Source organism: Nothobranchius furzeri, chromosome 7 (assembly GCF_043380555.1).
Source record: "Nothobranchius furzeri strain GRZ-AD chromosome 7, NfurGRZ-RIMD1, whole genome shotgun sequence".
Lineage (NCBI taxonomy): Eukaryota > Metazoa > Chordata > Actinopteri > Cyprinodontiformes > Nothobranchiidae > Nothobranchius > Nothobranchius furzeri.
The window spans coordinates 46,979,012-47,004,683 of record NC_091747.1 but is presented as its reverse complement, the minus strand read 5'-3'; the positions used below and the strand labels follow the sequence as shown (position 1 = coordinate 47,004,683).

Here is a 25,672-nt window from a genome sequence, read left to right as displayed (position 1 = left end):
AGTATTTCTCACTCATTTCCTCTGCTCTTAGATTAGATTAGACATCACAGAATATCCCTGTGGTGTGACCATGACACAAAATAATATTTCTCAATAAAAAACTATTTAAATGTGGTGTTTATTCTGCTAGAATATATATTTGTTGTAATAAAGCTTTGAATAATGCCACAATTTTTTTTCAAATCTGTTTATTAATGCCTAGGTCCCTAATTTATATTAAAGCACGATCTAATAGAACAGAAAGCAAACTGGGTTATGGATAATAATAATATCCGACAGAGACCGCTGCAGCAGTGTGAAGCTGCAATAATAATGAGTAATGATCCATGATTATTGCAGCAGTTATAACAGCAGGACTGAAGGCTCTTGTGTCATTTATTATTTTCACGTGTGTTGTTAAGTCTCAGCATTAAATCTAAACTAAAACTGATAATCAAACCAATGCACTAAATATTTGTCATTTTAGTGATAATAAAGTTTTGTTAATAATGTTGAAATGTCACATAATAATTGTTATTTTTATGCATATTTTCAAAAACCAAAAACGGCAGTTTTGAATATGGATTAATGCTATATTTATGTGTTAAAGGCAACACAATAAGTTTCCAGTTGCTCACTCCTACTGGTTGAAAGTGTAATTACAACTGTTGTAAACCACTCTGCCACAGCCTGCTATAGCTAGCGCTAACGACAAACTAACGCCAGCTCTAGCCAACTACTAAAAAAAGCCACAAAATTAATAGTTAGAATAATAAATATTATTACTTACAAGTCCAGTAGCAACAAAGCCAGGTCACCATCAGTCCATGATTCTGTAGCCTCCTTCTGCTCCCTCAAATGAGTGTAGGCCGCACCGATGTTCACTTTGGTTTTAGCTCTTTGCTTCACCTCCATAGACATTACTCTCTTATTTTTACTTAATAATAAAGCAGATAGAGACTTCTCACTAGTATTCTACCCAAACTACAAAACTGTTAAGTGCAGTTTCTGGTCAGCAGAGGGCTACAGAGTGCTGTCTGATGTAAAGGTATTCAAGTTTCTGGTTCAAGAAGCACTGAAGCTAGTTTGAAAGCAATAACTGAAGTATGAAAAACTCTTTAGTGTTGTTTTAAATTGGCTGGCATGCACCAGCACACAGTACTGGCACCCTCTGAGCATACCTTTTCTAATATATAATGTGTACTGGTGCTTTTTCCGGCCTTTACCAGTCAATCTCCAAAGTCACAGAAATCTGTCCAGACTTAAATAAACAACAGCTATTTGCTTTTGCTTCAAATTTAACTAAGAACGGAAGGGCACATTTCCATTTATTTCCACCACCACCCCACACACACATTTTTCAAGGGGACGACCTACACTTTTTTTTCCCACTTAAGCACTGGTTCAAATGAGATGTTTTGCTAATTACTGCTGGAAAGAAATTCCCGTGGCAATTGTCAACACCAACACCAACTCATGACCTTTTTAGCATTTTGGATTTTCTTCCAGCTCTTGCTTTTTTTTTCTCCTCTCCCTCCCTCCTCATCCCAAGGCTCTTTGTCCTGTCTTTGTGTGCACGGTGCTTTCTGCATTTTTTCTGGAAACTGGAAATTATTAAAAATGGATCTGGTCAGTTGGTCTCAACACGATTGACAAAAAATTTTCAGCAATGAGAAGGGGCTCCCGGATGCCCCTCTGGGACAGAGCCTGCTGGGTATATCATGGACTCCTGGAAACAGTGGAACCTGAAATGCCTCTCTCAACTGTCTGCAGAGGATTCTGAAGATGTTTGGATATTGATCGTTTTGGTGTCGGGATTCCTGCTGTTTGGCCTGAGCGGTTACCTGGCTTACCGTAAAATTAACGAGCTTTTGAGGAATATTGGCTCAATCCCGGAGCTCAGGGATGGAATGCATCGTGTTGTGAATGCACAAACTCATAATTGTCGAGATGAGTCGTAAGCTTGGAACTTTGGCTGAGATTAAGGCTCTAGCACAGAAGGTGGATTCCATCAAGGAGCGAGTTGACGGATCAGCACGGATTGGGATAGATTAATTACGCCATTATTGGATCTAGAGGGGTTGAAGACCAAGAGAACACTAAGGCAGAGAGGAAATTATCTCTGTCTGTCCCCAAACAATTCTTATCTGAATCTGGTGCCCTTGGAGCCTGTGAGGCTGAAGTGTAAACTCCCCTCAGAAGAAATATGTAATGCTGTCGTCGCTATGGAAACTCTTTCTCCCTATCCCAGCCTGGGCGGGACTGCAACCGGTGAAGGCTGTGGAACCGAATCTAGGAGTCAGTGTGCCCTCTACCCCATTATCACTCTCCCCTGTCCAAACGGAGGTGATGAGCGCTGCTCCATGCGGCTGCACGCATTGAAGTGAGGAGAGTCCCAACCCATACCTCCCCACCTAGTGGACACTAACGTCTGAAGTCTGTGTGCATATCTGTCTGAGGTGTTTTTTTGCATAGCAAAGCTACCCTCTCTGTTGGGGGTAACTCTGAAGTGCCTTTTTTCCCCTCCCCCTGACTCTATCCTCATATAAACCCTCTTGATCTATTATGGTAGTGCGACTCGGGTTGCGAATGATCACAGTCACCAATTCTTGTCATGTGTCTATTTATGTATATCTGATCTCAGAATTGTGTGTACTGAAACTCTAATTTCCCTCTGGGATTAATAAAGTATTTTTGAATTTGAATTTAATTGAATGTCCCGCTGAGATCTTCACTATGAGTTATTTTCATGTAATATTCTTATTTCAGATTCCCACTGAGATATCACAGATCAGTTTTGTCAACCACCCGGTGAAAGTGGGCCTGTCCGATGCTTTTGTAGTGGTCCACAAGATCCAGCAAATTCCCAGTGAGTTTCTTTCTTTCTCTTATTTTTTATTTTTATTTGTGGGGGGAGAGAATGCAAATTAATACACAGAGTGCAATCTGTGGTCATTTTGTAACCAGATAAATAGTTAGTGTTACAACTCTGGTGAAGAGGTCTGAGACGTCCCAGGTTCAAATCCCGGACGAGACCCCATTTGTTTTGACCCAGGCATCTAGGGGACCTGGGGTAATATGGAGGATGCGTGACATAGGCAAATCAGGATGTAAAATAAAAGGATTTATTTAACACAATGTGCTCCTGACGTCAGGCATAAACCTTTACCCAAACATTCCACAAACTAGTTAATACAAGGAGCATAATCAGTTTTAGTTCAATGGCACCACCTGCTTTTTACATTTTCTTCAGTCTCAGGAATCGGCAGGAACCGCACATTTGTTTTAAATTGCTGCACTTAATCCCCAGTAAATTTAAACCTAATACAACCAAATGGTAAAATACTCAAATCTGTTCGATGTAGTCAGACTCTAGCTGTTGGATCTGACTCAAAATCTGATGCAATAATGAGTTGTCAAATGTGATTAATTCTGCAATTAAACTTCAGTTCTCATTTTAGGTATGAAATCTAAGCAGAGTGTATTTGTCTGAGGTGGGAATTGCAATTTCCTGGACTTGGTGTCAAACAGTAATAAGGAGGAAAATTAGAGGTTTTGTCAAAGTTGAAACAAATTTCATAAACAAGCTTTGTTAATAGAAAAAGTTTCTTGGCCTTTTGTTGTTTTATCTAAGTCAACACCCAGATTTCTTTATAGAAGAAAATGAGAAATGATGACAGTTTCGACTTAAATCCAACGTATTGAGCTGTCTTTGATCCCTCTGGCTCTGCATGATGAAACCAGCGAGGCTGGTTAGTTAAAAGAGTGATGAAATCCTGATAAGATGAAGAGACAGAAATTATTCAACATCAGGATGATTTATCGTTCAAAGACTTGATCTCACTGCTCTTCAAGAACCAGGAGTGCTAAACAAGTTTTGGCAAGAAAAACATATTTATAGTTTTAATAGGAGCTCCTTGCTTGGTCAGAGCCAACACCTGCTGCAGGTAAAGAAGAAGGGCATTTACTTTGTTAATTTTTGTTTTGTTTTGGCTAGATAAAGATGAAAGGTAAGATAGCCTCTCACTGGGCTAAGACTGTTGCTGATATGTGGCAAAGGGCTTTTGTTTGGGATATTTAAGAAATTCTATAAACTGTCACTTGTTGCCGAACCTTGATTTTGCTAACATGCAGGCTGAATGTGAAAATGGTTTTCTGCCCCTATTTCCTGTATTAGCTTCTGATAGAAAATAAACAAAAAACGCTTGGTTCAGAAAATCCTGACCGATCGACATCACACTGTCACATAACATTCATGGACTCACCCACCATGACACACGACGATAAAGGCTGCTGTTGATTCAGCATCCTGGAAACAACAGAGAACATCTAGTAGAAGCTAACCGTTAGTGTTAGCAACGCCACAACACAACAGCACTTCTTCAGGATTGCGAAGTTATTTGTGGAGATAAACCATCAATGTTGCAACACAAATGGAGTAAGTGGAAGGGTTGCATGGCTGTTAGTCAATCAGAGATGTCCAAATATTAGGAAATAAGACTCCAAATCTTACCGTCTTACGCCACTTTCTTCTCCGGCTGACTTCGATATCCTCTAAGAAATGCACCGAAGCTTTATTTCCACAGATTACGTCTTACAAGGCATTCATTCCTACTAGAGACCACTGCAAATGTGTAAAAACGTATGAGTAAAATTGACCTTTGATTATGTTTTTAAAATGCAGAATAATCTCATAGGCATCTGGAATTTATCTTTGACATTTTAGAGCATCTGAGTCCACGAGCTGGAGACCAAATAGCTATGTTTTTTTCACTAATTCAGTATGTTGTGTATTTCCTCACAATCACCAATTAGATGTGAACAGGTGCAATAATTGGTTAAAAAACATTTTTTTTCATAGAGGTAGTTAAAAAAGATTTTTAGAATAGGGATAATAACTGCTCTTCAGATAGGAAGAAGATCATGTTTAATGACAAATTATTGTCATCGTATTTATTTTTTGGAAGATTACAAAACGTTTCTCTTTAAATGTACACAGACTGATGTGATTTAATCTGCCAGAGCCAATGAATCATCAGCCCTTGAGATTCCTCAGTTCAACTATAAAATGAGTTCTGCCACATATCCGTCTCATTTTACCCTAGGTCTCCCCGCTAATTCTCATCATTCTGATAAAGTAGAATATTTTGACAGCTTTGTCGTACCCTTGTCATTCCAATTTACCATTTCCATTGGTTTATTTAGTGGAAAGAGTCATAACCCTGACAAGGGAAGAGCAGAGTAAAAACTATGAACATTTCAGGTTACAGTGTATCCGATAACCGTCTTTGCTGCCGCATCCAGCCCAGCAAAGACTGTAATAAATAATTCTTAGTAGGGCTGCAACAACGAATCGATAAATTCGATGAAAATCGATTACTAAAAGCGTTGGCAACGAATTGCGTCATCGATTCGTTGTGTCGCACAACTCTTCCAAAAGTGCCCCCCCCCCTCCCCTCCCGCCCGCCGTTGCGCGCAGACCAGAGCAAGTCAGATCAGCGCAAGGGAGAGCCGCAGATCAGCGCGAGGGAGAGCCGGCAGATCAGCGCGAGGGAGAGCCGGTACCGGCAGATCAGCGCAAGGGAGAGCCGGTACCGGCAGATCAGCGCGAGGGAGAGCCGGTACCGGCAGATCAGCGCGAGGGAGAGCCTGCAGACTTGCGCTGCTGCGAACCGGTTCCGCATTGTTGCGCTGCGATCCAGGCAGCTGCTTCCAGCGCATGGTCCATTCTCAAAGTGGCGCAACCAAAAAACTATAATTAGCACACGATCGTTCTTGTCTGCACATATTCTCTATTTTCTGTCTTATTTGTGCCTGAAGCGCGCTACTGCGGAGCTCATCACCTGTGCTGTGGGGATGTCACCTCACGCAGCATCGAAAACGTGCTCTGCGCTTTGTGGTCAGGAGATCCCTTTGATCTGCTCAAAAGTAACTGATGAGGTGAAAAGGTAAGAATCCAGGCAACAGATTTTCTGGAGAATTATGAGGAGATGCAGGAAGATGAGAGACAGACAGGACAGGAAAATAGTTAAATAAAAACAATAAAACAAAACAAAGTGTTGAAAAGTAAAATGTAGGTAGATTTATCTCCACTACACGTTTTTACCAGTAAAAAACAATAAGTTATACACATGTCATATTTATACATCTGATACAATTCAGATCACCTTCAAAACTCAGTCACACACCCAGGGCCGTTTCAAGACATTTTGGGGGCCAAGGCAAAATGCCCCCCCAATAACTGGGCTCCCCAGAAGCCTCTGTGTAATTCATACCCTTTCCAGGAGTGTTAGTTATACGGTGTTTATAAAAGCCCCTCAGACATTACTGACATGTTCTAATATTATCAGATGAAAAACTAAATTATCAGACATGCTGTCTCATCTGCTTCTTTTCTAAACTTGCAAAAAGTAAGAAAACCATTTGAAAGCCACTATTTGTGGATTCTCTGAAAGTTTCCATGGAGTGTGTGACAACTTATTTTTTCATTGATCCTATCGTCTAATCTCACAGCTGAAACAAGCATCCTTGATAATCTGTGCACAGGAAGCTTACCGATGCTGTAGTAAAACAAAAGGTATAATAATTTATTATTAATAAAACCTTGTTGCAGCACTAAAGCATAAAAATGAGATTTTGCATTAAATATGCAAAATATTTACATATGAATTGTTTTAGAGCCCTTTTATTGGCAGAATCTGATATTAATTTAGTTCTTACAAAAAATGGGTCCCAACATGGTTTGTGTGGCGTTGCCATAGTGTGACGTCATAGGCACAGATCCCCTGTCCTCTTGTTTGGAAATGGAAATATGGTCACCCTACATTAAACAAACTGTCCACCCGGGCTTTTGCGCTGCACAGAGACGCTTTGCTGCCTACGACTGAATGTCAGTTGAGAGTCAGTCTCATGCAGACTGACCAATGAAGAGAGGGCCTCAAGTTAAGACCCTCTCCTCATTGGTCAGTCCACACGAGGTGGGTCAAAGGTTACTCTGGGCGGGTTACGTGTTGTCAGGCATTCAAGTATTGAGTATATTTACTGCATATTACAGTAAAATATTCTGTATGTGACCACATTATGGTGATCCTCGGGTCGTGATGATGGAGCCCTTGAATATTGTTGCCCAGGGTACAACAAAGTGTTAATCTGGCCCAGGTTCCGCCGTCACATTCCCGCAGAAACTGGTTGATCACACCGGGGCCAGACTACTAGCATGTGGTTTTACAACCACAATGTCCTCAGAAGCAAAAACGCTTTTAAAAGGGAGGGAGGAGTCCTAACTGTTGCTGCAGGCGTGTTGTGTGAGAGTGCAGTTATATACTGGTTAATATATTTTTGGGTTCAGTTGCTTTCATGTGGCCTAATGTGAGTCTATTTGGGATCATTGGAATGATCAGCAGCATTTCTTGATGTGACTTTATGGCAGTTGCCCAGGGCATCATCGCAAGGAGGATGGCATTCATTTACTTTTGTTTTATTTGGTATTTTTTCAGTCATTTTTGGAAATAGTGATCAATTTTGATTAATTCACAGCCTATGTTTAATTACATTTAAAATAAATGTCAACAGATGAGATCAAACAAAACAGATGAGAATTGCCCTTAAGCTGTTTAACTTGGACCAAGCATTTTAGGTCACAGATAGATGTAGCTTAGGGTCTCTGTCTATACACCTTATAAGACAATTTAGGTGATGGCATGTTGTTTTTCTGCTATTGAACTGTTTTCTAATAATGTTGTGTTAAATAGAGTGAAGGAAGGAGAGAAATAACGTTTCCCTAGCAGTTTTTAAAAATTTCCCCATGTAATCCGATTAATCGATTAATCGTGTCGAGACCCCATCCGATTAATCGATTATCCAAATAATCGTTTGTTGCAGCCCTAATTCTTAGTAAAATGGGACTCATCTAGGCAAGGCAAGGCTGATTTATTTGTATAGCACATTTCATACACAGAAGCATTTCAGTTTGCTTTCCAGGATCAGCAAGAACAACATAAAAAAGCAAAATGTTATCAAACAAGTAAAATTAGATGCAAGAATGAGATAAAAAGGCTAAGTTAAAGGGTGAGCAGTTACAGTGCAGAAGGTGCAGCACAAGAACAAGTCATTCAAAGGCTGATGAATACATGAAAGTCTTCAATTTTGATTAAAAAGTTACTAGAGTTGGGGCAGATTTTAGGCCATAAGGAAGCTGATTCCATCTGTGTGCAGCATAGTAGCTAAAGGCAGCTTCACTCTGTTGGTTCTGATCTGAGGTTCTACCAGCTGACTGCTTCCTAAGGATCTCAGAGCCCTGCTGGGTATATGTACAGTGAGGAGATCTGACACATATTCTGACCATGACGTATAGTGAATTATAAACTAGTAGTAGCACTTTGAAATCGATTCTGATGTTTACTGGTAACCAATGTAGAGATTAAAGAACAGGAGTGATGTGCTCGGTTCTCTTGGTTCTTGTTAAGACTATAGCAGCAGCATTCTGAATAAGCTGCAGTTGCTTCACAGCTTTTTTGGGAAGACCAGACAAAAGACCATTGCAATAGTTCAGCCTGCTAAAGGTGAACGCATGAATAAGCTTCTCTAGGTCCTGTCTGTATATGAGATCTCTGAGTCTTGCTAACTGGTGATAAAATGCTGATGTAGTTCTAGCCTTAATGTGACCAGTGAAACTCAGGTCTGAATCAAATATGACACCAAGATTTCTAACCTGACTCTTTGTCTTTAGTCCTCCGAGCCGAGTAGAACAATAACCTCCATCCTATCCTTCTTTCCAAAGAACTAACCCTGACCCTAACACCTTGGAAAATATGTATAGGTGGCCCCACCTTCATTTGCATCATATTGTATTGTTTTGCATGCTTTCACGTCAACGTTCTTTGTATCATATTGTATATAACATATTGCCATACCTTCAGTGAATTAAATTTCTTATTGGGCATTGTTGAGTTGGTGACTGAGGCCAGGTTTTAATTAAGTGTATATTGCAGCTTAACCAGAAGCCAAATTCTCAGTACATTCTGGCCTCTCATCAGCTGCCTCAAGCTGGGAAACTAACCTTCCTTTGGCCCCCACCATGCCATTAGCCACCTGATAATCCCTCTGCTAGAAGCAAAAAGGAAGTCGAACACCAGGACAGCAAAGGAGGGGAAAGGAAGGGTGGTCTTATTTTCTGGGTGTTTGGGCCCGCCTCACACTTGCTGCTTTGATCAGACGTCCTGTGTGTAATCAAACCAAGCAGGTCTGCAGGGAAGCACCATCCTATCGCATGAGGAGAGCAGACTCTACAGACAGCAAAAGTAACAATTCCCAGGGTTAAAATCAGCCAAGCAAGTGCAAATAAATTTATAAAGGGAAATCTTTAATATTGTTCTAGTGGAAAAGTATGAAAGGGCTTTATCAAAGTGACTTCACTCAAATTGACCGTCAGGATTCAAAGATTTTCTTTGTGTTATGAATAAGAAGACAACCTTGAATAATTAATTTGGCCTAGTTTATGTTTTGTATGGCTGTGTTGCGTCCATGTCTGAATTCCTGTTGTGATGAATTCTGAAAACCAGGAATGTATTGTGATTGTGACTTGTGATACAAGGGAACGCTTTCACCTGTAATGTTAGTGCTGATGTGCCAGTAGTGATTGGAATTCCGGTTCTCTTTAGAGAGCCGGTTCTTTTGGCTCAGCTCACCAAAAAGAGCCGGCTCTTTCAGCTCCCAACAGATTTTCTTTTGCTTAGAGTACATTGATTACCAAAATAATGCAAAACTATATGTAAAGTGATTTACTAATGTAAAAAAAAAAGCAATATATCAAATATTTATCATTTATATGGATTTAATAACTGAACACTTTAAAAAATCTTTTTAAAAATCTCCACTTTCCGAGTGCTGGCGCTCATTTTCTCACCGTCTTCTTCGCACTGTCCTCTCTCTCGCTTGCCTTTTTCCTCCTCCTCATTCCCTCTCGTCTCCCTCCACCCGCATGTGCTCTGCTGTGTGTCTGAGGCCTAGTCCACACGTAGCCGGGTTTTTTAAAAAACAAATATCCGCCCCTCCAAAAACTTGCATCCACACCACCTCGTTTTAAAAAAAAACTCTGTCCATACGTACCCGGATAAATACGTTGTTAAGGACATGCCAGACCTGTAGGCGGCAGTACTTCCCCCATTCTTAACCTCGTCCTTCGTCTGTGGTCTTCCGCAAGGAGCAGTAATTTCGCTTGCAAAAACAAACAAGCAAAAAGCGCTTGGACAATTGATAAAGCGAGCGCAGCTCTGAGGGCATCCATGCTGTCGACTAGTGTAAACACAGGTCGCACACGTGATGTCAGCATTTTTTGTCGCGGAAAGTGACGTTGCGGAACTTAAAACTCCGGTTTTGTCTGTCCACACGCAGACACCCAAAACGGAGAAAACGCAGATCTTCACTTTGGCCGGAGTTTTTAAAAAGATCCGTTTTCGTGTGAAAAAACTGTTTTTGTGTGGATGACAGGCCAAAACGTAGAAAAATATCTACGTTTTGGCAGATCCCCGGCTACGTGTGGACAGGGCCTGAGTCTGATCCTCCCTCTTACCCGCCCCTACTGCTCTGTGTGTGGACAGTCTGGACAAGCAGTTACACATGTTGACCTGTAGCTTTCACCAAAGCAAGAGGGGGGGGGGGGGGGTGGCTCCGAATGACAAGCCGGCTCCCGTCGTTCACTTCAAAGAGCCGGCTCTTAGAGCCGGTTCGTTCACGACCGACACATCACTAATAGGAAGGTCAGTCAATTGCTTGAAGCCCCAAGGCCACTAGGGGCCCCGGGAGTGCCACCAAACTTTGAACCGGGACAGGATTGTAGCTGTAGTGAGACAGTGTAAAGCTGCACTTTGGTTGTCCCCCTCCCTCCTGATAACCCCCCCATGGAGACTCTTGTCTGCTCCACAACACCACCCCCTACTGACTGTTTTTGTTAAGGTTCGCAATGAGATTCTTGATGACTGGAAGAAAAACTGGCACTCAACCTACTCACACAAAAAGCAAGTAAGCTCAAAACGAAGCTAAACTAGCTACTTGGTTATCTTAGATTGGAAGAAGTCTTGAAAACAAAGGGGAGAGTCGCTTTTCCAGATGACTGGAATATCATCTCAGGTCCAGTGGAGGATGCCCCCATCCATTGCCAAGCCGTGTCCTGATGCTTTGGGCACACATAAACCAGAGAAGGCCTGTACAGCATGATTCTCCTGTATTAAGGGACTACTTGTCCCAGTTTTTTTTTTTTTTTGGCAGGGTACCAAAATTTGGATGCTGACTTTACAATCTTACTCGGTCTCTTCAATCTAGACGTGAGGCGAAGGACGATCTACGAGTACCACCGTGTGGAGCTCACAAAGACAAGAATCACCAACTCTACAGCTGTGGAAATCACACCTTTACCCAGTAAGATTGTTTGGCGACAGCTTTTGTGGAAGCTCCTTTAACAATTCCTGCTTGTTGCAACCTTTTTTCCACAATGCAAGTTATCAATTGCATTAATGCTTTGACGCATTTTGACTCTTCTTGTCTGCAGCCTGTCTCCAGTTCACCAGCTGTAGTGATTGCATCTCCTCACAGATTAACTTCAACTGCAGCTGGTGTCATCGACTCAACAGGTTGGTCTCCATTTCATCTTTACCTTTTATTTTCTCATTTATTTACACCCTGGGGCACAAATACTGTGCAGAACAGCATTTTTTTTTACTATTGTGTCTTTTGTTTAAATAATCATATTTTAAAGCCCCTGTTCTTGTTTTCCCATAGAACTTTTTAATTTTCTGTGGCAGGCAGGGTTGGGCATCTTATTGTTAAAGGAATTAGTTACCTAGCAATGGATGTTATATTTATGTTCTATAACGCAGTTACGTTCTATAATATCTATAACGTCAAAGCTTTTTAAACCTGAATTCTTAGGGTTAGGGTTACATCCAAGCCCCCACAATGCAGCTCTAAAATTGAGGCAAACCCAGAAATGAAATAAATTGCAGTTCCACCCTCTTCCGCTGGGGGCTGGTATCAGAAGCGAGCAAATCCTCATCGACTCCCATGTTAAAAATACCAATTTCACAGCAGAAATAAACATGTTTACAGCCTGGTACCAAAACATGTTTTTTGTTTAAATGATCTAGTTTACACTCATGACAACTCTGAGGGGGGTGAAATTTTTTCTCACTCTTCTAAGGGTAATAAAAGCCTAAAATTCTGTATAATTAATGAGCATCAGACCCACGTGACCACAGAGCTAGCTCCGGGGAAAGGCCTCAGTAGAGCCTCGGTCTGGCTTGGAAACTGCTCCGGGATCTTGAGTCTCTGTGTTTGTGTATTCTTTTTTGGATATTTTTTGTGCAATTGTTGGACAAAATGACTTGCTGTGGCATTAATTGCGCTAATAGAGCGTCCAAGGAGTCTCCACTTCATTTATTTCGGTAAGAAAAATTATATTTATGTGTTTTAGGTCACTGCCGAGCTGAGCTTAGATTTTAACATGTACTGTTTAACCATAAAATTTAAATGTAATAGGGTAAAACCCAGTGCATTTAACATAATGCTGCACTTTAGAAAATGGGTTGAAATATAACATGTTGGTGGAGCTGGGTTCCGACTATCGGCTTGTGGAGCTCTCGGGAGACCGATGTCTTCCACCCGGTTCTCCCCTCCCCGCAGCTCGGCGCATCTCTGTCTGATCGCGGCTTCTGTTTGATGCGCGGGTTGCTGGCTTGTGGAGCTCTGGGATGGAAACCTTTCCACCCAGTTCTCCCCAGCGGCAGCTCTGCGCATCTCAGATCACAGCGGCGCTTGTCTGCTGTGCGGCTGCCGGCTTGTGGAAGTCTCGGTCTTGGAGACCTCTGTGTTCCACCCGGTTTTACCCAGCGGTCAGCCCGGCGTATCTCTGACTCAGAAGCTCTGGTGTTGTGCACAGTTAACTCCGGTTGTAGCTAGGTTGCTACCTCTGTTTGCTTAGCTCCCACCTCCGCGTTAGCTTTGGGTTAGCCAGGGTTAGCTTCAGGTTAGCTTGTAGCTAGTTCAACCGGGTGTCGTCAGTTGATCCCAGCCTTACAGCCCCACCCTCAGCTCCTCCTCTCTTCCCTTTTTTGGAATTGTCTGGGCTTGACGGAACCTGTGACACGGTCAAAATGGCGGTGGTGGCCACCTCCCATTTGGCCTCAAAAACGTGATATTGGAGCCTATGGAAAGGAGTTGTCCAGTGTATTTATGTCAATGGTTACATCCCACACTCGTTGGGAATGAGGCATCAGTCCCCAGTAAAACCTGAAATAAGCATTTTAGGAATAATCACCTGAAAATTAACACTTTGTTTGTATTTTTAGAAAACAGAGTTCAAATATAAACATTCTATTATATATGTTTTTTAAACTTTGCTTTGTAGAAAGTCCTACTCATAAAATCAAACTTCCCAATCGGTTAGATGCAACATTTGCATTCATGTCAAGGAGCAGTGGTTGTAGACAGCAGCTCCTGCTGACGATCACTCAGCTTGCACCTGTTCTTCCAACCTTGCCACGGAGAGAATTTTGGTGAGCTCAAGAACTGAACTTGAACTGAGGATTTAGGTTTTAAGAGATGACCGGTAATCTTATTCTAACGATTTAGATTTTGACTTGTTGGAGGGTGGGACTTAACTTACCTCAGAACACGCCCTCCCAAGATAGAAAGCTCTGGTGTTATGGAACAAAGACATGTGAGTGCAGTTACCTTTAACCTGATTACTGTGTCCTGCATGATCTTGTCACTATTAAACATTACTGATTATCATAAATAACCATTATTATTAACCAAAGAATAATAATTCATTTCAGTAATTCAATACATTTATAATGAACCTTGATGATTATTTATGAACATTGTAATAGACAGTGAAAAGAGTTTATTGAAAAATGATTATTTTGAATCTTAAAGTGTCCTTCATCTTGCGGATGGAACAGCAGTCAGATAAAGGCAGTCAGATTAAAGATGGTTTACAGCAGACTTTGCGTCTCCTGTGATGGATAATCTGTAGATAGAAGTACAGCCAGGACAGCTTGACCAAGCTGAGGAAGTGTGACCTCTGGGTCACAAATGAGGCCATTCATGTCACTACAATGTTTACTCTCCTGCGAGGCCACCGTGACTTCTCTTTTGTTCCAGCAGCGTTTGAAACTCCATCTGCATCAAATATTAATCTGCCACTCATCGTTTATTCTGAGTAATGCTCTCGACTGAGGAAATATGCAGCACTTGTGATCTGTCCACTTTGATTACTTATTAAGAGGCTTACAAAGTTGTTGTGGATTTGACTTTCTAACTGCTCAACATCTCCCGTCCTTTCTCCTTTGACAGAGACAGAATGGTTCACACCAACATGATGAAGCATTTTAACTTTCAGCAGTTTATTCACATTGGAGCAAAAGGACGCACGCCCGTAGCAACGGTCTCATTAGGCAGCCTTTTAATTAGCTTTCTGACTGTGTTAATGTCTTATGGTTCAGCCTCCTCCTCCTCTACCCTCTGTATCCTCCAGACACTTCCTTTAAAAAAATGCAAACATGCATTTGACACGCACTAATTAAAAACCACAGCGTCCTCTCTGGCTGTAGCGTAAATCAAAGTCTCTAATATTCTTTTTTTAAAAAGCAGTCAGTCGATGCGAGGCCGTTTGAAGGTGAAAGCGCAGCACCTCTTTCAGGCAAAGCTTCAAAACGACTGAGTTTGTTGCTGCAGAGTTAGAAAACACGACAGACAGCGATGAGCTTTGAGTGTCAGAGCATCCACGTGTTGATGTGTTTCGAGGAAGTGCAGGGAGTCGTTTTAAAATGAGAGCAATGTGCACCAGAAATGACAAACGGGGAGATTAATGGTAAATTTTGATGCATCTTAATCATGTAGCTTGTTTCAAACAATTAAATAAAAACACATTAGTTAAAAATATTTTATTAACCAAAAATGAATACTTACATTTATTTATAATATTGAATACTTAAGTTATTTTAGTTAAAACCCTTACCCATCCTTTCAGCTCATGACCAATTCACACTCATTCCTTCAGGCAGGGGGTTGAGTGCTCTGATCGGGTCTTTCCACCGCACTTAAATCTTACGTAATGTCAACAAAACGTAGTGCGCTGCAATTATCTGCCACTATAGTGGATGGGAGCGTTTCCACCGGCCGTGAAGCGTTGTGTTTTAGAAGTATCCCAAAAGCTTAGGAACGTGGTGCTTACTAGGGATGTCCCGTTCTGATACCGATATCAGAAGTAATTCAATATCGGTGTATCGGATTATATTGGACTGCATCCAAATTCTCCGATATAAGGAGTTCGTTAAGATTCGCATTTTTGCAACCAATGGTTAAAAAAAATGTCCTTTTTTTCAAACTTAATGTGATTGGCTCTTGTTCTCCGACTGAGTAATATGACTTGATCAAGCCTTTTCCTACACTACGAAATAGACAAAAGTATGTATGATTTGTGCTGATATCGTATCGGATTGATATTGGTATCGGTCATTAATGATGGCTGCAATATCGGTATCAAGTCGGAAGTGAAAACGTATCGGGACATCCCTAGTGCTTACACTAAAAATTTACGTTCTACCCTTCCAGAATGCGTTGAGTTCAGCAGTTCAGCTCAAGCCACACTGGAAGTCAAGCACAAAAGCAGTGTATAACACCCGGAAACTTTCCAAAAAAAGTCTAGTTGCTTAAATATTAGGTCATAACCTGTGAAACCTTGCTTGTTAGCGTGAGAACTGCCAAAGTCACGCGTGGTCTTGCAGTTGTCCGATGATTTCGTGTCCTCGTGGGACCAGCTTCGTGGAACCCTTTTGCTGCTGTTTTGCATCTGAAACTCTCAGATGGAAGGAAGATCGAGGGTAGAACCAAACAAATACATTTCATTATGCAACACTTACACATCCAGTGGAAAGCCGGGGTTAAAGCCCAGACCAGGCTCAAAATGTGAAGCTCATGACCTCTGACCTTTAGATTACCCTGTAGACTTTATTCTCTACAATATTATGTTAGATGTTCAGGACTGAGTTTTACGATAACCTGAGTGATTTTCACCGTGCTTCTAATATGTGGTTGAATGACAAATAAATCTGATCAGCATTATTTCAGGTGTGCAATGCATTCTGGGTCGGTGATGATATATGGCAACTCTTGACGGGTATAATAAAAAATGTCATTGTCTCTTTTTGCCAGGAATTAGCAAAAAAAAATAATTGAGGGAATTTATGGAGACTCGGTTTGAACAACTTTAAATGTTTAAAATAAAAGTGTCTTTGGTCAGTACGTTTTACCTAAATTATACACTTTAACCATGATGGAAATTCCATTTTTGTTCTTTTTTAAACACAGACAAGGTTTTTTCTTTACCTTGCTGACGTTTCGTTTGCGGCTGCAATCATCCTCAGAGCTGATGCTGATGGTAGCGTCACTTCCTACTCTGTTTATCCGCGGGCAGCAGAGGACGTTGTCGCCCTCTGCTGCCTGCTCTCCCCTCTCCGATGATGCAGTCCCATGCGCGATCCAATAAGTAAACTCCATCGTCTCTGTTCATGGTCCCACATCCACGTCTCCTTATCTCTAAAGCTTCTTTTATCCATCTTTTGTATTTCTGTTGTTCGGTGGTTATGATCCTTGTGCTGTCCCAGTCCATTATATGGTTTTCTGTTGTGCAGTGATCTGTTATGGCTGAATTCTTTATTGTGCTTTCTGCTTCTTCTTTTGCTGCTCTTGTGTGTCTTCGACTTGTTTCTCTCTCGTACTCCTTTCTATGTTCTATTGTTCGTGTGTTGAGTTGGCTTCCGGTTTCTCCTATGTATGTTTTATTGCGGGCAGCAGAGGGCGACAACGTCCTCTGCTGCTTGCGGATAAACGCAGTAGGAAGTGACGCTACCATCAGCTTCCGCTCTGAGGATGTTTGCAGCCGCAAACAAAACGTCAGCAAGGTAAAGAAAAAAAACCTTATCTGTGTTTAAAAAACAACCAAAAATGGAATTTGAAGACAAACACAGCAAGAACGTACAAAAGATGTTTAAAGAAAAATACGGACAACAAGGAACAAAGGACTTCTGCCATTTGGAATGTTTACATCAAAAACGTGCACGTCTTAGGAACCACCTTCGTTTCAATTTAAGATGCCGGGATGAAAATATCACACCCACAAGCCTACAGCTGAAAACACCGATCTGGACCAAGACAGCACAGAACATAATGGATAGAGCACAGAGAGCACTACTCAAGGAAAGGATAAGAAATGTCACAACCAAACAGAAGCAAGTGGAAAACAAACTGGAAAGAAGACACCTGGACGTAAAAAGGAATTATAAACATGATGAAAAAACTGAGGAACAAATTAAAGGACACATGATGGAAAAAAAGGAAAGAGTTCATTAAAGTAAAAGAAAGAAACATAAAGAAGTTAAACTCATCAACAAGAAAAAGAAAAATACAAGATAACACCACACAAAAATCATGGGTATGTAACCTTTCACAATACGAACCAACAGAAGCAGAAGAAAGCATAATAAAAAAAGGTTTAAACTTTGCAGTCACACCAAGTAGCAACAGAACTAGCATGTCAACAGATCCCCGATGAGGGAAAGAAAGCAGAACTCAGAAATAACATTGTTGGAATATTAAAAAACAGCCAAACTCAACACAGCAATATTACAAAAGAAGAACAATCAGCCATGACAGCTTTATCCAAAAATGAACAGACAATTATTCCACCAGCAGACAAAGGAAGAACCACAGTGGTAATGGACAAAGAAAAATGTAAACAACAGATGAAACAGATGTAAGAGGGCAAAAATACATACAAAATACTAAAAAAAAGACCCAACAGAAAGCATTAAGAAAAATATGAAAAAAATACTGAAGCCACTACAAGAAAAAGGCAAAATAACAGAAAAAATGTACAAACACTGGATTTCTATGGCAAACATAACACCAAGAAAATATGGAACACCAAAAATACACAAACAAAACACCCCACTTAGACCAATAGTAGACAGCATAGGTACACCAACATACAACATGGAAATACAACATACAACAAGAAAAATCAGCAAAATCATCAGCCCGTTATTAGGTAACACAGATCAACACTGTAAAAATAGCATAGAACTGGCAAAAGAACTAAAGGAGATTACAATAGAAGACAACGACATACTCATCTCACATGACGTCACATCCCTGTTAACAAAAACACCAACCCAAAACACCATAGACATAGTAGTTAACAGAGTCAGACAGGACAAGACTTTACACAAAAGAACAAACCTCACAGCAGATGACATAGCACAACTGATAGCACTGGTAGCTAACTCCACTTGCTTCACATACGATGACACAATATACAAACAACTGGAAGGCTTCGCCATGGGTAACCTGTTATCAGCCACCCTGTGCGAGTTTTTCACGGAAGACCTAGAACAAAATGCCACAGCCACTGCCCCCCCCCCCCCCCCCCCCCAACTGCAAAATAAAATTATGGAAACGCTACGTAGACAACATACTGGAAATCATACCAAAAGGACAAACAGAAACACAACACTTGAATAACTTGGACGACACAGGCAACATAAAGTTCACATATGAGTCAGAAACAGATGGCAGCATAGCTTTTATGGACATGAAAATAACCAGGCAGACCGACGGGGCCCTAAACATAAACACATATAGGAAACCAACACACACAGACCAATATCTATCATGGACATCAGAACACCCCACCATACACAAAATGTCAGTAATCAGAACATTATATCACCAAACAAACATAATAACAGAAGAAAGAGACAGTAAACAGGAGGACAAACACATACAACACGCTTTAAAGACCTGCAGATACCCGACATGGGCAATAAACAAAGGAAAACAACAAACAACAACAGAAAGAAAAGAACAACCTAAGCAACGAACCAGAAACCCAGTAAGGCACGAACCAAAACAAGTGATAACCTTACCATACATCAAAGGCATAACAGAAAAAATAAGAGCAACAATGAAAAAACACAACATAAACACACCAACAAGACCATACACAACAGTTAGAAACAGACTAGTACACCCAAAAGACAAAATATCAGCTGGACTTAAATGTGGAGTCGTTTACGAAATCCCATGCAAACTCTGCAATAAAACATACATAGGAGAAACCGGACGCCAACTCAACACACGAACAATAGAACATAGAAAGGAGTGCGAGAAAGAAATAAGTCAAAGACACATAAGAGCAGCAAAAGAAGAAGCAGAAAGTACAATAAAGAAATTGACCGTAACAGATTACTGCACAAGAGAAAACCATATAATGGACTGGGACAACACAAGGATCATAAACACCGAACAGAAATACAAAAGATGGATAAAAGAAGCTATAGAGATAAGGAGAAGTGGATGTGGGACCATTGTAATGAATCAAATAAAGGGTAAGTTGGATTAAATAAATTGCTTAAGAGCTGTTTATTTCTATTATCATTACTTGTGACCACCAGCTGTAATACTCTATTAATTATAGAACATCACCCTGCTTGGTCTTCAGATGACTAATTAGACGGTTCTAGGATTCTTTTAATTATTAAGGGATCGTTCACACTTCGTTTATGATTCAAGAACCAGTCGCATTTATTTTACAAACAGTTAAGACTTGACAGATTGTTTACACTATTATATGAGTGGATGTGAACTAAAAGATGGGTGTCTGGAAACTATGTGTGAATATAGTGTTAGAGTCAAAATCTCTGTATCTCAGAGGGTTCTGGCTATAAAAGAATTTGGTTTGCAGATAAGTTATAAGCTGTTGTTTATCAAACTGCATACAGACGCTATCTGTGTGTCTACATTACCGTAGAGGCACCCTCTTGGTGGATCCGAAAGTAAGAGTGGTCGGATGACCGCTGGCACCAGAGGGCTGTAGAGTACCGAGGTGCCATCCTTTCAGTCCTAGAGACGTGTCTCGGGTCAAGACAGATGGATGGAAATCAAACGTCTTAAAATAACTCTGAAGGAGTTTTGCAAAATCAGCTTTGTTCTGCAAGAAAAACTATCTTGTTCAGCTTCGCAGGTGCAAAAAGCTTTAAGGTTTTGACAGCGTGTCAAAATTTTTCTGAGCTAGAGATCTGCTAAGAGATGGCCAGTATCCAGCTTTCTCTCCCGACTGACGAGAAAGCAGAGCGGTTGGTTTATACACCCACCGTTATCTATTACCAAACTTACCAAGAATCTCAGAAACACACGCTCTGAGACGCAGAGTCTCTGAGTCTAGGGACAAGGTTAGTTATGTGTCATGCGTTCTTATCTTAACCTTACTCTCTGTCTGGTGTGAGCAGATGGTGATGACCTAATCCAGTAAACATACTTAAACAATCCTTGAGTTCAGGTTCATGAACATTTCATTGCTTAATTATACATGGCAATATGTAATGATTTTTAATCATATAATCTTCTTTCTTCCATGAATATTTTGAAATATAGAATGATTACTTAATGATTATGATTACATTACACAATGAACAGAGACGATGGAGTTTACTTATTGGATCGTGCATGGGACTGCATCATCGGAGAGGGGAGAGCGGGCAGCAGAGGGCAAAAACGTCCTCTGCTGCCCGCTGATAAACGGAATAGGAAGTGATGCATCAGCGTCAGCTCTGAGGATGTTTGTGTAATATCCTCAGATATCTCTTATTTAGGATTGACACGCTCACCACTCTGTTACTGCCCAGCATGGACTACCTGAATCCCCTAAAGCTGTGCAGTTTATTCTGCCCCGTAACATAAAACACAGCTATCTAACTACAGATTCAGTCTGTTTGGAAGTTGAATGACTCGTCGTGGTCTAGTGTTTCTGGGAGTCTCTGGAATCATTCTGATGTGAGTTCGATTTCTTCTGAGACTTCCAGATGGTAGGTCTATATCGTAAGATCTCGGCGTCTGAGATGGACCGATGACTGTCCCGGGATCTTTCATGTTCCTCACCCAGACTCTGTCCTGGTTTTAGGTGTGGCCTCATCTTTGTTTTGTGATGTTTGTTGAACCAAAAGGCTTGTTTGTCTTTTATTTCAAGATCCTTTCTTCTGAAAGCTTGAAGGTCAGGCCATCCTGGCATGAGCTTTGTGTGACGCACAGGCAGTGGTGTTCTGATGTTCCGACCCATAAGCAACTGTGCAGGTGATGACCCGTGCATCAAGGGAGTGGCTGTGTATGCCATCAGGGCCTTGTATGGATCCTCCCCCTTTTTCAAGAATGATTTAATTGTCCTAACAGCCCTCTCTGCTTCTCCGTTACTTTGTGGATATCGGGGGCTGCTCGTTGTGTGCTTGAAATCATAATCCTGCGAAGGCTGCAAACTCAGCTGAAGAGAACTGTGGAACATTATCAGTAATAACAGTCTGTGGAACGCCGTGCCTTGCAAAGATGGATTTCAACTTCTCCACAACCTGGGCTGTTGTGGTAGAGGAAAGCCTAGCCACTTCAGTGTACCTGGAGAAGTAATCAACAACCACAATATACACATCCTTGTCCAACTGAAAGAGGTCAGCTGCTATGCATTGCCATGACCCGTCTGGCAGTGGTGTTGTTAGTAGGGGCTCCGGTGCAATGTATGCCTCCTTTGCACAGACCTCACAGTTCTCCACCTTTTGTTTTATTTGCGTCGTCAATCCTGGCCACCACACTGAGTCATGTGCTCTTGCTATGCATTTTGACATACCTTGGTGTCCCTCATGGATCACGTCCAAGATCTGTTGCATGCTGATAGGGATGACTAGGCGATCTTCCTTCATCAGCAGTCCTTCAGCGACCAGCAAGTCCTCGTTATACTGCCAATAGGGTTGAAGTTGAGCTGGCAGCACCCTTCTATTTAGTGGTCAGCCACTTGCCGCCATGTTTTTCAGCTTGGTACACACATCGTCCGAGTGTTGTGCTCCTTTAATCTGATCCAATCTCTGTGCTGAAGCTGGTAAAAGCTCCATCGCAAGGTGAATGGATGCTGCCACATCTTGTTCCAGATTTTGTTCCTCATGCCTCCGGGCAGTGTGAATGGGTGCCCTTGACAGAGCATCTGCTGTGATCAGATTTTTGCCTGGGACATGCTCAATCTTGTATGTGAATCGCAGCAGGCGCAGTCTGAACCTCAGAATCCGAGGAGGCTGGTCATCTAACCTTCTACTTCCCAGCAAGGAAATAAGTGGTTTATGGTCTGTCTGTATCAGAAAGTCCATGCCTACTAAATATGTCTAAAAGAGCTTTCATGCCCATGTTACGGCGAGTGCCTCTTTCTCTATTTGCGCATATCTGCGCTCCGTTTCTGACATGCTCATATGAAGGCAACCGGGCGCCAATCTCCAGAGGGTGCTTCTGTGATAAGACTCCCCCAAGCCCAAACGAAGACGCATCAGTGGCAACAATAGTCTCTTTGTTGAGGCAATATTGGGCCAAAATCATGGGTGGCGACATCGCCTCTCCTCCATTCATTTTCAATGAGACATGCACGACAAAGCGATAATCGTGGGTCTCCCTTCTACTAAGCGAAACGCGAAAAACGTGCGTGTGAAATTTTGCGCTCGTGCACGTGTCGTGCACAGGTGACCCAGCAACGCAATCCCAGAAAGTTGAAATATTTTCTAATTTTCATCGCTGTCGCTCGGACGAGGACCAATCAACGGAGGTTTCATTCACTGACCAATGAGCGGACAGGATGCCCCGTTCATCTCCGAGCAAACATGAAGGAGAAGTTGATTATTATTATGTTTTATATAGTAAAATCAGAAGTAAGATTTCACATAACTCTAGCAGCACCTTGTGAAACATCATATCTACCGCTTTATTAACTCTGAACCGCTTAAATAACCTTAATTCCCTCCAACCTGACACAGCCAAACAAAACAACGGGAGTTCTGATTTTGCCATGGAACAGAACGCATAGACGGCTTTGCCACTGGCCACTGCCGCGGGTCGCCTCCCGTGTGTCAGGTAACAAAAGCGACGGCGACAAATTTCGCTGATCACGGTCGTTTGTTGCCACCCATGTGTCGAGCCCCTTACAGTCTTGCAAGCTGTCTTCTGGGGGACCTCCGCAGTTGGGACGGGATCCGATCCCACTTCTGACGCCATGTAATATCCTCAGATATCTCTTATTTAGGAATGACACGCTCACCACTCTGTTACTTAGATGTTACTTTATTAGAACCACTCCGGGGACCACATTTACAGTAACACACATTTGTCTGTCCGTTATATTCATCCTACCTTAACAACTCCATTTATCCTTACATCTGCTCCTGTTACAGTTTGCAGCCGCAAACGAAATGTCAGCAAGGTAAAGAAAAAACCTTGTCTGTGTTTAAAAAAGAACCAAAAATGGAATTTGAAGACAACCACTGCAAGAACATACAAAAGACATGATGGAAATGTTCACTCATTCACTCATGGCATTATGGTCATTTAATGTAATTTCCTTCATACATAATTATGCGTCAAGTGCTGCACACATTTTCATAATGAAGTGACTAAACGGAGGTGGAGGACTGAGTTGAAACTTAAAATGATAATTTTGAGAATTAATTTCTGAAATAGCAGCAAAAACAAGAAATCTACTAAATAAATAAGCATAAAAAATAACCCTGATAGATTAACTTTGACTATTTTGTAAACCGTTTCTTGTGTTTAGTTTTGACTTCTGAGGCTGCAACTTGTTTTGCAGCACGGTGTGTTTCTGTAGTAGAATAATGGAAATGTTTTCTTCATTTGCATAGCAAGGATATGGCTGCACTTATTTCATCAGCCAGTTTACCCACAGTGGCATTGCTCATCAACAAACAGAAAATATAAAACAGGAGGTTTTAGGTAGACTGTTTTCCTATGACTTCAGCATTTTTACACTGATTTTGCCCTCTGAATTGAGAGTTTTCACACATATTTTCCTATTATTTCAGAGTTATTAGATTGATTTTGCTCGGTGGGTTATAAGCTTTATGAAACATTTGGACACATTTAACTTTTATGGTTCAGAGGTTTTTCTACACATTTTATTCCATCTTTTTTTTTTTTGTCCAAATCTGAGTAATAAAATAAACTTTTTAAAATATTCCACGTTACGCAACCCAGAGTTGGTTACATCTTACGTGGCTGACAATATAGATGAATTTTGGATTCTGATAATAAAGAAACCAATAGATGCATAAACTGCCTAGAAAACTACATCTACATAAATCCAGATGTTTGCTTCTGGAATGACAGCTGCCAAAATCAGTGACCCATTGGGCTACAAAATCCAGAAGTCAGTCTGATATTTAGTTAAACTCTCTGTGTGATTTCTCGTTAAACAAAAATAAAAAGTAAACTTTTATTTTATTCACAAGCTGTTTTACTTGAAAACAAATAAAAACCTTTTTAAAAATCTTATTTGTGATTATAATCAGTCATTCTGAGTTTTTCATGCAGACTGAACATGAAAATTGTCTCCTGCATCTATCTCCTGCATTAGCTCCTGATAGCAAATAGATGGTGAAACTCTAGGGCTTCAGAAGCCTGACAGATCTGCTTCACACTGTCACTTAACATTCACGACGGGAATGCTGTTGGTTTAGCGTCCAGGAAAACAGAAACAGAAGGGAAGGTCTTGACTAGTAGAAGCTAACCTGTAGCATTAGCTACTCCACCACACGGCTGAAGCTCTTTAAGTAATATGTGGAAATAAAACATCTACGTTGCAAAGCAGAGTCAGTGTTAGAATCGCATCGCTATTATTAAAGCTGGGATGAGATGTCCAAATATCAGGACATCTCAGGAAATAGAAGCTCAGCTGTGAAGTGGCTCACGTCTAGCTCCTGGAAATGTTGCACCTGTCCCCCACCCCCGAGTATGACTTACAAAGCCTTTATTCCTACTAGAGACCACTGCACATGTATTGATTAAGCAAGTGTTCCACGCCTTTGACAAGCTAGATTGTGATATTTAACATTTTCTGAAGGAAAAATTCTCAATCAAAATGAATATTTTCTGCTTCAAATACTTTAAGAGAAAGGATTTTGTTTAAGCATGAGTCTTAAATTCTGGCATGAAGGATGTGACTGCATGACTTCAATGCCACGATCCATTCATCCTGTTGTGACTGTGATGAAAAAACCAGAACAGAAACATTCTCTGAGTTTGTCGTGGACTCGTTTAAAATTCAAACGCAGCTCCTCAGCCCCTTTCTAATTAAATGCAACGTGGCTCGTTGCGTTCAACAGTAACTAGCTGAGATGAATGCCACTGAGAAGAAACAAAACATAGGCTCCCTCCAGAGACAGGTTAGACCAGACCTGCTCGATAAAGCTGCTCCGCCTACATCGCCGCGTCCACGGGGACCAGGGGAGAGCAATCGAAGAAAAGTGAGGGATTGAACAGAGGAGTCTGCTTCACCTGATTGAGCAGATGGACTGAGGCACACAGTTTCATCATAATAACAGCAGGCTCTTTAGAAGGGAAACCATACTAGATTTTTTAAACCCCCTTTCTTCCTTCTCATTCACTTTTAGGTTTCCAGAAGCTTTATTTACTCTAAAATCTCCGCTTAAAACTCTGAATTATAAATGTCTAAGAACAGTAATAATCTCAGAGATGGTGTGGGATTCAGCTTGGAACACATGAGGAAATAGTTGTTACATAACCAGACAAAGTATTTGAACGACTGGAG

At 41.2% G+C, this 25,672-nt stretch overlaps 1 protein-coding gene across 2 annotated transcripts in view; it reads left to right on the top strand.

Annotated features, from left to right (window-relative positions):
* Positions 1-25,672, top strand: part of plxdc2b (plexin domain containing 2b) — a 117,823-nt gene that overhangs the window by 78,592 nt on the left and 13,559 nt on the right. For both annotated transcript variants that reach the window (XM_015954647.3, XM_054751495.2), the window contains exons 7-9: positions 2,749-2,848; positions 11,299-11,394; positions 11,525-11,606. In XM_015954647.3, coding sequence (XP_015810133.3) covers positions 2,749-2,848; positions 11,299-11,394; positions 11,525-11,606 — 278 coding nt within the window. The remainder of the gene's footprint in view (positions 1-2,748; positions 2,849-11,298; positions 11,395-11,524; positions 11,607-25,672) is intronic.